The following is an 11,391-nucleotide window of genomic DNA, read 5'->3' as shown; positions in this document are numbered from 1 at the left end:
TCAGGTGTGGGTACAGCTGCATGATCCAGGCACCTCTAGAGGCAGACGCTGTAGAAGAAACTGGGAGAAACACAACCTTGGCACACCAAGCTGGCTTCTTGCCCCCGCCCTGGGGAGGTAGCGCAGAGAGGAAGGCAATACTCCTTTCTTCAACGTCCCAGAGCACATTGCACATCTACAGCAGCCAGCCCTCAGGATCGGCAGGTACAGCCGGCAGGGTATCGCTCGTCCAGGCAGACGTGGTGCTCTAAGACACAGCTGCAGACAGAGGTAGGACTGGTATTGGGGGGCGGGGGGGGGGGGGGACACGATTTTTTCTGTAGGTATAGCGCTGCAGCTAGGATGTTCCCCATGCCTGGGGGTGCTGAGCAGGTTTTCCTAGTAGGGCAGTGAATTGGCCAATTGCTATGTCAAAAACATGGCTGCACGCTGGCCTTCCAAGCAACAGCCGTCTGCCTGCCACAGCACAATAGTATCCGCAGCCAGCTCCAAGGAATGAGGGTTGGCAGATAATGACTGGCATCTTGCTGCCTGAGATAGGGTAGTTTCTCGGTCCCCTCTGGATTATTCCCATTTCCTTGGATGGAAAGGAGTTACCTTTTTCTGAGGCTGAGAGAGGAACATCCTGATGGGCTGTTCCTCTCCCCCTGGTTTGTTTGTGCAGTGATTCACTGAGTGCCTTGAGCACATTTGGATATTCAACACCCACAAGAGGAGCCAGGCTTTTTAAACAAAAATCTGGCCTAGAAAAAAGGTCCTGTTCTAAACAGAAGAACAGGGCCTAAGAAGGGGCAGAGAAAGGGAGTGAAAGGCCCAGCGATTTGTATGCGTCTTGCTCTCCCATTTGGGGGCACATCTGAACATTGCAGGCAGGCTCAGTGACTCTGAAACTACTTTGTTCTGGGATGTCTCTCAGGCAGATGAATGGCTTCCTGGTGAGATGCTTGAACATATGCAGACATATGAGATTTGATACTCACAGAGGTGAGTAGGGGGCTCTTCTGGGTGCAAAGACAAAAGAAGGGATTCCTAGAGAGCTAGCTGGTAGGTGAAGCTCACGCCATGCAACCAGATGGGATAGCTGCAGCGCGGAGTGCCCAGCTCCACCCTCAGACCAAGGCATGTTCTGCACTGACGCAGCTTGCTGGGTCCTGCTCTTGGATCTGCCTCAGAGCCAGGCAGTTGGGATGTGCATGCAGCCCCGTCTCCAGGCCTGTCTGGGACTGGCAGTGCTTTGGCAAAAGGATAGAAGACGGCTCTGTGGGGAAGGCTGTGTTGGATGGAAGTGCTGTATAGGAGGAAGCACATGCGGCGAATGCCACCAGCTGTCAGGGAAGTGATTTGTTCCCCTCTCAGCTCTTTCAGTGCTGATTTCCTCCCCTCCTGGCACCAGGATGACTCTGTGGGATGGCTCCTTCCCCTTCTACCCCAACACAAATGCGTGCTTCCCCTTCGACACCTCCCAAGCTGTCATCATCTCTGTCTTCCTCTCTGCGCTGGCCACTTTCATCATTATCCTGCCGGGGATCCGAGGCAGAGGGGTAAGTGGAGGGGCTGGAGGAGCTACGCCTTGTTGTCCATGCCAGCTGCAGCACATGTGCTTCCTCCTTGCCTGCCTGTATAACTGACTTGGGTGGCAAATGTGACCATGGGCCAGGGCTCTGGGAGTTTTCACAATCCCAACCCAGCACGTACCCCATTCTGGGGAGGCCAGACACCACCATCCCCAATGTATAAAGACCAGTGAGCCCAAATCTGGGCTTGGCAAGCTCTTGGTGAGATCAAGTTATGAGCAAGCTGGAATGATTTTACAGGAGAAGAAAAACTGGGTGAGGCACATTGGTCTTGCTCTGCCTTTCTGAATCTCTGAAAAACAAAGGTGTGTGCTGAACATGTCATGACACTATCTGTAAGCTTACGGGGCTCTGTGCCTTCACAGACAGCTCCAGCGCAGTGGCAGGCCAAAAGGGAATGTCTGTTGCTGTCTTGAGACAAACTGATCTGCTCAGCTGTGCCTTGCACAGAGCTCACCACTCACACACAATAAGCCAGCCGGATGCCTGGGTTTACAATGGAGCTGGCGGAGAAACAGCTCCCAGGCTGGGGAACATTACAAACCCTGACAGTTGTTTTTGTCACCAGTTGTGACCAACTATCAACACATTTAAATATGTAAAGCTTGGAAAATCTGCCGAAATCTCAGTTCAGGAATGTTGAAAGGGAGTGTTTCCATCCTTCCAATAGAGAGAATGGTTCAGCTTTCCTATATCTGCTTTTTCAACCCTTTTGCTCTGCCTGGATCCCCCTGTTGCCTCCTGGCAGGTGTAGCTGTGGCTCCTTCCTGCACGCGATTACCCCATGCTCCCTACGCATTGCGGAGAGAATCCCGAGCCATGGGGACTCACCTCCTGCTCTCTTGCAGAGCCTTTTGGATGACTCAGGGGAGGGACAGGCCCATTTTTCACTAGCTGGCATTTCTAAATGCTGTGCTGATTGAGTTCTGCATTGGAAAATCTGACGGAGACCCATGTTCCCTCTGGAAGGTTTTGACTGAGATGAAACTCACTTTTCTGAAGAGTAAACAATATGTTAACTTAGCAGTGCTGGGCTGCAGAGACGTACATTACGCTGCTGATCTGAACTCTTCGCTCCTCCTGTTACGTACCATGTACCTCACTGTGTGAGCAAGGGTCAAGGAGAGAGAGTGGCTGGTCCCAAGCACTGACTCCCTGTTCTCTGCTGACTCCTTACAGCGATTCTTCTGGTTCCTGCGTGGGATAATGGGCCTCTTCGTTGGAGCAGTGGTCCTCAGTGAGTACTGGGGCACCAAGCAGAGGACCTTGAGGAGCTGGGAGGCAGGCAGGGAAGCCCAAAGACACCCAAGATGTGGATGACAAATGAGAGAGGTGGAGGGAGGAACAGCAGCTGAGTCCAGCACTCAGGACTAGCTCACAGAGAAGACCAGTCCTTTTCTTCGCCCAGGACCTGGTCCAGCAGGGTAATCAGCAAGCAGGGGGAAGTGCAGGCACCTGGCCCTAATGTATTTGTGACAAACAGTCAGCAATCTCCTTCCCAAAGGTTGGTCAGATGCAAAGATCACCTCTAGGACACTCGCTGCTATCCTCCAGGTGACCTGAATAAAATAGCTGCTGTTTGGAGCAGGACTAGTGCCTGGGAGGCACCTGCAGGCCACTCTCATTGCCTCTATCACCTGGGGCTGAGCTGGGGAGGAACTGTCCTGACTGCTCTCTCTGGGTCACAGCTCAGGGTTGGTGCTGAGGAGGGACATACAAGAACTGTGGTTTCTGCCATACCTGACAGGTCTTTAGGGCTCACAACCCAGGCCTAGCCCTTGGGATGGGATGGTTGAAGTTCAAGCCATGACAGTCACAGCAGGTGCTTCCAGTACACCTATGTTGTCACTAGATGTCTTGCCACCAGGCCATAACTAACCCTTGCAGTCTTCACAGTGACACAGTTCACCAGGGATTGGGAGAGCGGCTGGGTGACAGCAAACACTTCCTACAAGTCCTTCAGCCGCGCCATGGTGAATGCAGACATTGGGTTGCACATCGGCCTGGCAGGGGTGAACATCACACTTATTGGTGAGTGCATGTTGCAACAGGAGGTGATGAGGGACAAGCTTAGCAGCAGTGTCCCCCAAATCCTCACAGTGGGGGATTTCAGAGCTGCCTCCAAGGCTAAGGGAGGACATCAGTCGTCTTCTTCCGTCAGGAAACCCAGTGAATCAGGTCAATGAGACCATCAACTACAATGAGCACTTTGCCTGGAGCTTCGATGCAGACTATGACCACAGCTACAGTGAAGGCCTGGAGAAGGGGCTGCCCAGCCCCATCCTCTACGTGGCAGAGAAGTTCACCACGCAAAGTCCCTGTGGTGTGCACAACCAGTATCGCATCTCTGGCCACTACGCATCCCTCACACTGTGGTAAGGTAGAGCAAGGAGTCTCTGGCTGCTTGGGGGAGTGAGGTAGAAAAGGTGGAGTAGAGCAGAGAGTGGCTGGGGAAGCCACTGTCTTCCCGGTAAGACCATGCCAAAATCTTGGCCAGTGTTGAGGACCTACCCTTTTGCAGAACTAGGTTTACTGCTCAGCCTGACCTGGCCATCTGCCCTGGAATCATTATCTATGTTCTGCACCCCAATGCATAAAATTGCAGTTGGACAGAAGATTCTTTTTCATTTAAAGGAAAATAGATGCATTGTCTGGGTCTTATGATTCAAGGTCCTCTCCCAAGCCATCTTGCTGAAGGTGCAGAGCCCTGCTAAGACTACCAGGGGGGCTTCGTCTGGCATGTGTGGCACGTAGTGGTGGAGAGCAGGATGGACCATTAAGAGGATGCTCAGAGGCTGCCTTATGGTATAAAGCAGAGTCTCAGAGTATCCCCATGTGTCTGAGAGTTCATGAGAAAGGCACTGCCTGGAAGAATGAATCTTGCGACTGATTCCTCCTATGAGCATAAAGTTCAGTTTCCTGCTAAAATCTCTAGCCATTCCCAGGAAAAATAACTGGCCGTGTGCAACCCTTCCTGTTATGGAGATGGGAGTTTTTCAAAGCAGGAATACTCAGCAGAGTTACGGTAAAATTCATGTAATCATTCTTAGAATTCAGAACCATTCGTTAGACTCACCTCATTAATGAACTAAGCTTAAATTCTACGTACAGGGAAGGGTTGGCAGTTGGGTTCGCTCCAGATACTGAATCAGATGTGAACACAGCTCACTAGGAGGGTCTCCATGGAAAGGTATTCATTGTTGCTGTTCTCCCTTTAAACAGGTGGAACCATGGCCCAGGTGGCAGGTTGTGGAGGGTCGTAGACTCAGAGAAAGATTTAATTTGGAAGGGACTTCTGGAGGTCTCTAGTCCAGTCCCCTACCCAGAGCAGAGCTGACCTCAAAGCCAGATCACAGTGCTCAGGGTCTTGTGCAGTTCAGTGCAAGGGTGGAGATTCCCCCCTCCACCTCTGCAGGCTAAGTCCCAGGACTCCACCAGGCTCATGGGGAAGAATTTTTTTCTAAAGTCCACCTAGAATTTCCCTATTGCAGCTTGCACTGTTGCCTCTTGTCCTTTCACTGTTTGTCTCTGAGAAGAGTCTGACTCCATCTTCTCCACAACACCCCTTCAGGTTTGGGGAGGCTGGATGGGGTATACACATCTCCATTAGGATTTGGAGAGGAGATCTGAGAATAGGCTCTAAGCATGACACTTTCTGCTCAGTATTGGTTTGTTTGTTTGGTTGTTTTTTTGCAGGATGGCCTTTTGTACATGGATCCTTTCCATCTTGCTCTTCTCCATGCCCATCCTGCTCTACGGTGGCTACATGCTCCTGCTCACTGCAGCACTGATGCTCTTCTCATTGCTCTTCCTCTTCACTGCGAGGAACACTCCAAAGTGTCCCATCCAGTTTGGCCCAACTTCCCTGAAAACAGTCTATGGCAGATCCTTTTGGCTGACTTTAGCAACAGGTTAGTGTTCAGCTTGGTCTTGGGTTTTTTTTTTTTTCTCCTTCCTTACAGCAGTGCTGCACAGCTAAGGTGAAGAGTCCCAATAGCACCTCTTCCCCCCTCCACAGTTGGTCACAGAAACTGATGATGTTCAAGGCTTATCCATACTCCTGATGAGAAAAGTCACCCAGTTCACCTAGGAGAATGGCCCTATCCCTTAGCAAAAATCCCTTCCTGGCCCCAGGGTCAGTATATTCCCATAAGGACCAGGAGGTCCCTAGGTTGGAAAAAGGAGCAGTAGTGCCAGTGACTGACAGTGATTAAAGTCAGCTTGGGTAAATAGGGTTTTCTGATCAGACAGAAGATACAGAGTTGCTCAGAAGCAAATAATCCTGCATGTTATTAGCACACGACCAGAAGAGGTAACATGATGGAAATTCAGACCCATGAGTAATGGTGTGCTACCCCATACAGTTGAGTGACTACAAAGCTGAGCATCTTCAGAGGTAGCCAGCTGTGGCAGTTCACCTAGGACTGACAGGAAGAGAGAGATGAGCACTCAGATGGCTATGTTTTGAAACAGCATAAAAGACAGAATTTTCCAGACTGGGGGAAAAGAACTGGTCAGCCAGGAGACTTGAATGGCCAAAGTTATGTGTGTGGAGGCGTGCCAAAAGGAAGGACGTTCAGGGGGTCCCTCATCAAGCCCTTGCCTGGAGCAGGGTAAACTTCAAAGACACATCAGCCTATCTGAGACTGAACATCCCCATGGCTGGAGACCCCCTCTACTTTTCAAGATGTGTCCCATGGCTGCCCCACTCACAGGAGCAATTTTTTCCTTAAAACAAACTGGAATTTCCTGTGTTACAAGTTGTACTGTTGCCTTTCATATTTTCACTGCACTTCTGAGAAGAGACTGGCTCTTTTCTAGTAGCAGAAGGTGGCAATTACCTCCTCCAAAGCCTCCTTTTTTTCCAGGCTAAACAAGCCTGGCTCCTCTCTACACACAACACGCTCCAGCCCTAACCATCTTGGCCCTCTGCCCCAGTTTATTGACTTCTCTTCTGTACTGCAGAGCCCAAAGTAGCCGCAGTGCCCAGATGTGGCCTCACAAGCACGAAGCGGAGGGGAATAACCCCTTCCCTTGACCTCTGTTCTGATGCCACTTGCCTCCTGGCCTCCAGGCTGCAGATCCTGGTCTGGGTGATGCTGGGACACCCCGGGAAGGATGTGCAGAGTGAGGGGCACCCAGTAATGTGCATCTCCACATTGTGTTACAGGGCTGCTGTGCCTCCTGCTGGGGCTGGGTGTCATCGTCCTGAGTTCTGTGCAGCCAGAGAAGCTGAAGCTTTTCTTTAACCTGGATGACAGGGAGGGAAAGGGAGAAGCAGCAGAAGGGTGGGAGAAGTCCTTCCTGCCAGCCATCTCCGGCACCTCTGAGCAGGACATGCTGATGGTCCCTCTAAGCGAACTTTGCGAAGTGACAACCACCAAACTGTAAGGACCTGGGGTGGGAGGGCACTGAAGGGAGGGTGAAGCCCAAGGACTCCCCACTTTTCTTCTACACAGTCAGCCGCAGCACAGGGGCAGGGCAGGGTCCCAGCTTGTCCCTGGCCTGCCCCTGATGCAGCTCAGAGCCAAGTGCCCCCACCACAGAAGGTCCCATTGAGCCACCCAGGGTGGGATCAGTGTTTCTTCCCTCTTGCTTGTGCTCCTTTAGTCACTGGGTGTGTCTGAAAAGCTCTGCAGAACTGGTCCAGAGACTGGGTTTAAAATCAGATGCTCTGCTTGCCCTTGTGGCTTGCTGCTTTCAGGGCTATCTCAAGTGGCTCACGGCCTCACCGGGGCAGGAGACCACCCTGAGCAGCACCCACATGAGCCATGTTGGCACTCTGAGGGCAGCCACCTCCACCAGCCCCTCTGCCTGTGGATGTGGCCTGCCCTGGGCAGATGAGGTGAGCTAGGGTCCTTCCCCCGGCACAGCCTGACGCAAGGCAGGGACAGCTGGGATTGGCAGGAGGCCAATTCAAGCACCAGCCCAAAACCCCCCAAGAGTTCAAATAGAAAGAGACACATGAAGGACTGGGTGATGAGATTTTCCAAGCCTGGAAAGGTCTCGAAAATAACAGTTTGCCCCCATTTTGCTGTTGCTATTCAATTCACCAGCAGCTGGGTGAGCTTTTGCGGTGAGGAATCCTTGTCATGTTCCTGGCTGTCCAGGTACAACCACGGGGCTACTGCTCTTCCCCTCACTCCATCCCCAATGAACACTGAGAGTCCTCCCTAAGATGCAGAGACTAAAACAAAAGAAACTGGAGAAAAGCATAAAAATGTACCAAATGAGCCCCTTGAGAGCACCCCAACCCCAAAGGCCTCTGACTAGCCAGGGGACTGCCCAGAGATCTATTCCCATCAACAGGCAGGACGAGTGAACAGAGCTGGGCCTTTGGCTACGAGGATGCCCCATGTGCAGCGCTTCCTCTTGGTGTGTGGTGAAGGACAGGTTGGCAAGGAAGGCCATGACTTAGTGGAATGTTGAAGGTACCAAATCTTGGAGGAATCTTGGATTTCAGACCATCCTAGAATCCCACAGCTTAGGTTCAACATGGGCGGCAGGTCTGAAGTGCATTGGGCTGTACATTGGGCTGGAAAAAGCACAGTCAAGGAGCTGAGTTTTGGTCTCTGCTTCTTACAATGCTTAAAAACATCCAGAAACCATAGAGACAACCTAGGAGCAGCCTAGGAATGTGCATGGCCAGACCTCAGAGGAGCATCAAACAGTCCACTCACCCTGCAAAGGGCCAGGAGTGGAAGAACAGCCACCTTCCTGCCCTGCTCCCTTCTCAGGGCTCCATGCAAGGCTCCGGATGCAGTTTGACACACCACATATCAAAGACCATCAGCATCAACAGTCACGAACTATGACTAGTGCAAGTCATCAGTGTTCTTGCAACCCTCTGAAAGGAAGACAGAATGTTTCAGCAAGAAGGAACAAGAGTAGGAGGTGCTTGGGTGCCCCAGAGAGTACCTGTAATTAATTAGTAAGAGGTGGACATCATACCGTGTCTGGAAGGCTTGATTTCATCCTGCTTAACTGTGAAAATACACATGTTGTGAGGCACGCAGTGCTGAAATACTGCACATGCAGGTTGGAGGCAGCCACCCACTCCAGGCTGCCAGCTGCTAGGATGCATCTTGGCCATTTATGCGGAGGGAAGGAGGGAACTGAGCATATTTCAGGTTTGCACTCCTTTAACTCTGAGCAGACCTTGCAAAATCTTTTTTCTGTTTTGTAGTTACATATTTTCCCCTCTATCTCAGTGAAATAAATTGGTCCTGGTTTTTCTCTTGTCTGGCAGTGAAGGTGGCCTTCTGAGACCTGCCTGGGACACTTCCTTCCTTTGGTCTGGCAGCATTAGGAAAGGGGGAAAAAAAAAACAAAAATCACTGGCAGAGCCCTTTTGTGGCCAGGCATGGTGCATTTGACTAAGGCAGGGCAATAGGAACAAGACAACACATGGTAAACAGGGTATTGAAGCATTCCCAGGTGAGCAAGCAGGCTGAGCATGGGGGGAATTAGCTCCTTGGGTGACCCTGAGCATGAGGACACTTTGATGGGAGCAGCATCCAGCTCAGCAGGGAGGTTTGCAGGGGGATTATGATATGGCAGGTCCTCTGTGGAGAAGTGCTTAGGCATGGCAGCCTGCTCCATCCCACTCCAGATGGGAGAGCCTTCAAAGATGACCTCGCTCTCACTGACAGTCATTTAAAAACGGATCTGAACAACTTGGATGGATCTGAACAACTTGGGCTTGGGAGACCTCAGCCATGATACTCCCAGCAGTGTGTACCAAGAGAAGCTTCATCCTCAGTCAGCAGATGAATCAGACTCCAGACACTAACAAAACCTTTTTATTTCTCTACTTCTTTTATTTTCAATGTGGAAAACTGAAATTATGCCAATCTAAACATCTCCCTTTCCCAAGCACGTTCCTCCTTGCAGCCCAGCTTGGGGGCAGGGGAGAGGGCAGCTTTGGTGCCTGCTAAATGGCACGGTGGCCACATGCCCCAGGGTGCCAAGTGCCTCCAGGCATGGGGACCATGACCCTCATCAAGCCCCAGTCTGCTCTCTCAGACACTAACAGTGCTTCCTCCGCTTACTGGCACGGGCGCCCTGGTTAGATGCCAGATTCTCTCCAGAAGACATGTCCGATCTGGGCAGTGTGGGGCCAGAAGCAGCCTGGGCTGAGAGCCAGGGCTTTATTGGCTATTATTTTATGTCTTGTTGTCCAAAACAGTTCAGTCCAGCCAGGAAACTGAGCTGGGAATCTGTGATGGATGGAGGAGGTAGGTCCTACAGCAGCACTGCCTAAGGTCCAGATAACCACAACTGTTATAGTGCGTGTTAATAAGCTGCTATAATAACACACAATGAGGTAAAATAATCACCCCTGAGCAAAAAAGAAAGTTGCTCAACTATGTATCCCCCAGGGAAAGTCTCTGGCCCACCAAGCCCCTGTCTCTGCAGCCCCAAACTGCCTGCACAGCAGTTCCCATAAGCACTGTAGGACAAATGGTGGCAGCTGGAGGGGTGCTGAGCTCCTTGGAAAGGCTGCCAAACCTTGCCCCCCCCAGTGCTGGGGGAAAAGTTGGCAGGTAGCCACCATCACTTGCCAGCTTTCCTATCCACCTCAGTGGCCTTCCCTAGCAGCCGACCCCAAGCAGAGACCTGGGGAGATAGGCACGCTCCTGCCAGGTCATGGATAGCAGACTCTGATCTCCCCACACACCTGTGAAGCAAACTGAGCAGGTTCCTAGCCTCATGGCTTTGATGTTCACTGCTGGAGATGGGGTGTTGGGCCCTTCTTAGCAGTCGCCCCCTTCTTCATTGCCAGTGCTTCCCCCACTGTCAGGCTGAGAAAGAAACGTCCACATGCAATGGGCCTCGTGAAAGTACATCCCTCAGCACACGTGGCCACCTTCAAAATGGGTCCTTGAGATGTCTTGGGGTGGTGGCGCTGGATAGTACGGAAGGAGCACAAGTGGCAGGATGGGGAAAGTCTTGGCCTGGAAAAGGAGGTGGCACTGCTCTAGTTAGCACCTCAGCTGGCTGAGCTCTCCCAGAGCAGCTGGAGGCCTCCCACTGCTGCGCTTCAGTTAATTTTTCAGTGCTCTCCCAGGGGAACGAATAAAAATACACAGAGGGATGTGGGCATGTCCCAAATCATACACTCCGAGATGAGCTTGAGGGTGTGGAGAAGGTTAAGCATAGGCGTTGCTGGGAAATGAGGTTGAACAACTGCCATGGTGAAGCTGGGAACCCAGTGCCAAGATCCTGAGAGCGCTGCAGGAGCTGGCAACGCAGCCCAGCCTCTCAGAAACATGCTGTGGCTGCCTGCCCAACCCAGGAGCAAGCCTACAGTGGGGCAGACAGAAACGCACCAGCCAGCAAGGGTGTTAAGATGCTCCAGGTGGCAAGGGAAGAAGTCCTCTGCCCAGATATGCTGTAAATTTCCTCTCTGGGGGCCACTCCCCATAATGTTTCTGCACCCAGGACAGCCAGCCCCCATTATTCTGACCTCGCTGGGCTGTCACTGAAAAAATACATATCTCCATGAGAGATACAATGTGTGAAAGGATCTCTGCATTCCCCCACGGTGTCCTTGCAGCTGTTCACCTGGCCCCATGCATGTCCAGCTGCAGAAATCCCTTCATGTGTTTGTTGGCAAACCAGCCAGGCACGCAGAGAGCTGGCCCTGGTAATAGTGACTCAGTGCTTTAGATCAATCCAATTTTATGTATTTTTTTTGTTTATTTGGATTCATGCCTCTGTATGTCAGGTGTAACAGGCCAAAGCTTTTCTTCCGCTAAGGATGCTATCAGTTCCTGGGGGGGGAAATCATTCCTAATAGCAAGAGATGAGGCTG

At 51.7% G+C, this 11,391-nt stretch overlaps 1 protein-coding gene across 1 annotated transcript; it reads left to right on the top strand.

The window, feature by feature from the left end:
* The first annotated feature begins 1,394 nt into the window (after window positions 1–1,394).
* Window positions 1,395–6,965, top strand: DUOXA1 (dual oxidase maturation factor 1). Its single transcript, XM_009667003.2, has 6 exons — window positions 1,395–1,541; window positions 2,754–2,811; window positions 3,471–3,605; window positions 3,736–3,949; window positions 5,271–5,485; window positions 6,745–6,965. The coding sequence occupies exons 1-6, from the start codon at window positions 1,395–1,397 to the stop codon at window positions 6,963–6,965; spliced, it is 990 nt and encodes a 329-aa protein (XP_009665298.2).
* Window positions 6,966–11,391: the final 4,426 nt, after the last annotated feature.

Source organism: Struthio camelus, chromosome 12, assembly GCF_040807025.1.
Source record: "Struthio camelus isolate bStrCam1 chromosome 12, bStrCam1.hap1, whole genome shotgun sequence".
Classification (NCBI taxonomy): domain Eukaryota; kingdom Metazoa; phylum Chordata; class Aves; order Struthioniformes; family Struthionidae; genus Struthio; species Struthio camelus.
Note: the sequence above shows the minus strand (reverse complement) of the source record. Positions and strands in the feature narration are given on the sequence as shown.

Excerpts from the sequence above, each read along its gene's own strand:
- DUOXA1 (XM_009667003.2), top strand. The coding sequence starts at position 1,395 with ATGACTCTGTGGGATGGCTCCTTCCCCTTCTACCCCAACACAAATGCG. Across the intron at positions 1,542-2,753 it reads CGGGGATCCGAGGCAGAGGG|CGATTCTTCTGGTTCCTGCG; the intron begins GTAAGTGGAGGG and ends GACTCCTTACAG. Across the intron at positions 5,486-6,744 it reads TTGGCTGACTTTAGCAACAG|GGCTGCTGTGCCTCCTGCTG; the intron begins GTTAGTGTTCAG and ends ATTGTGTTACAG.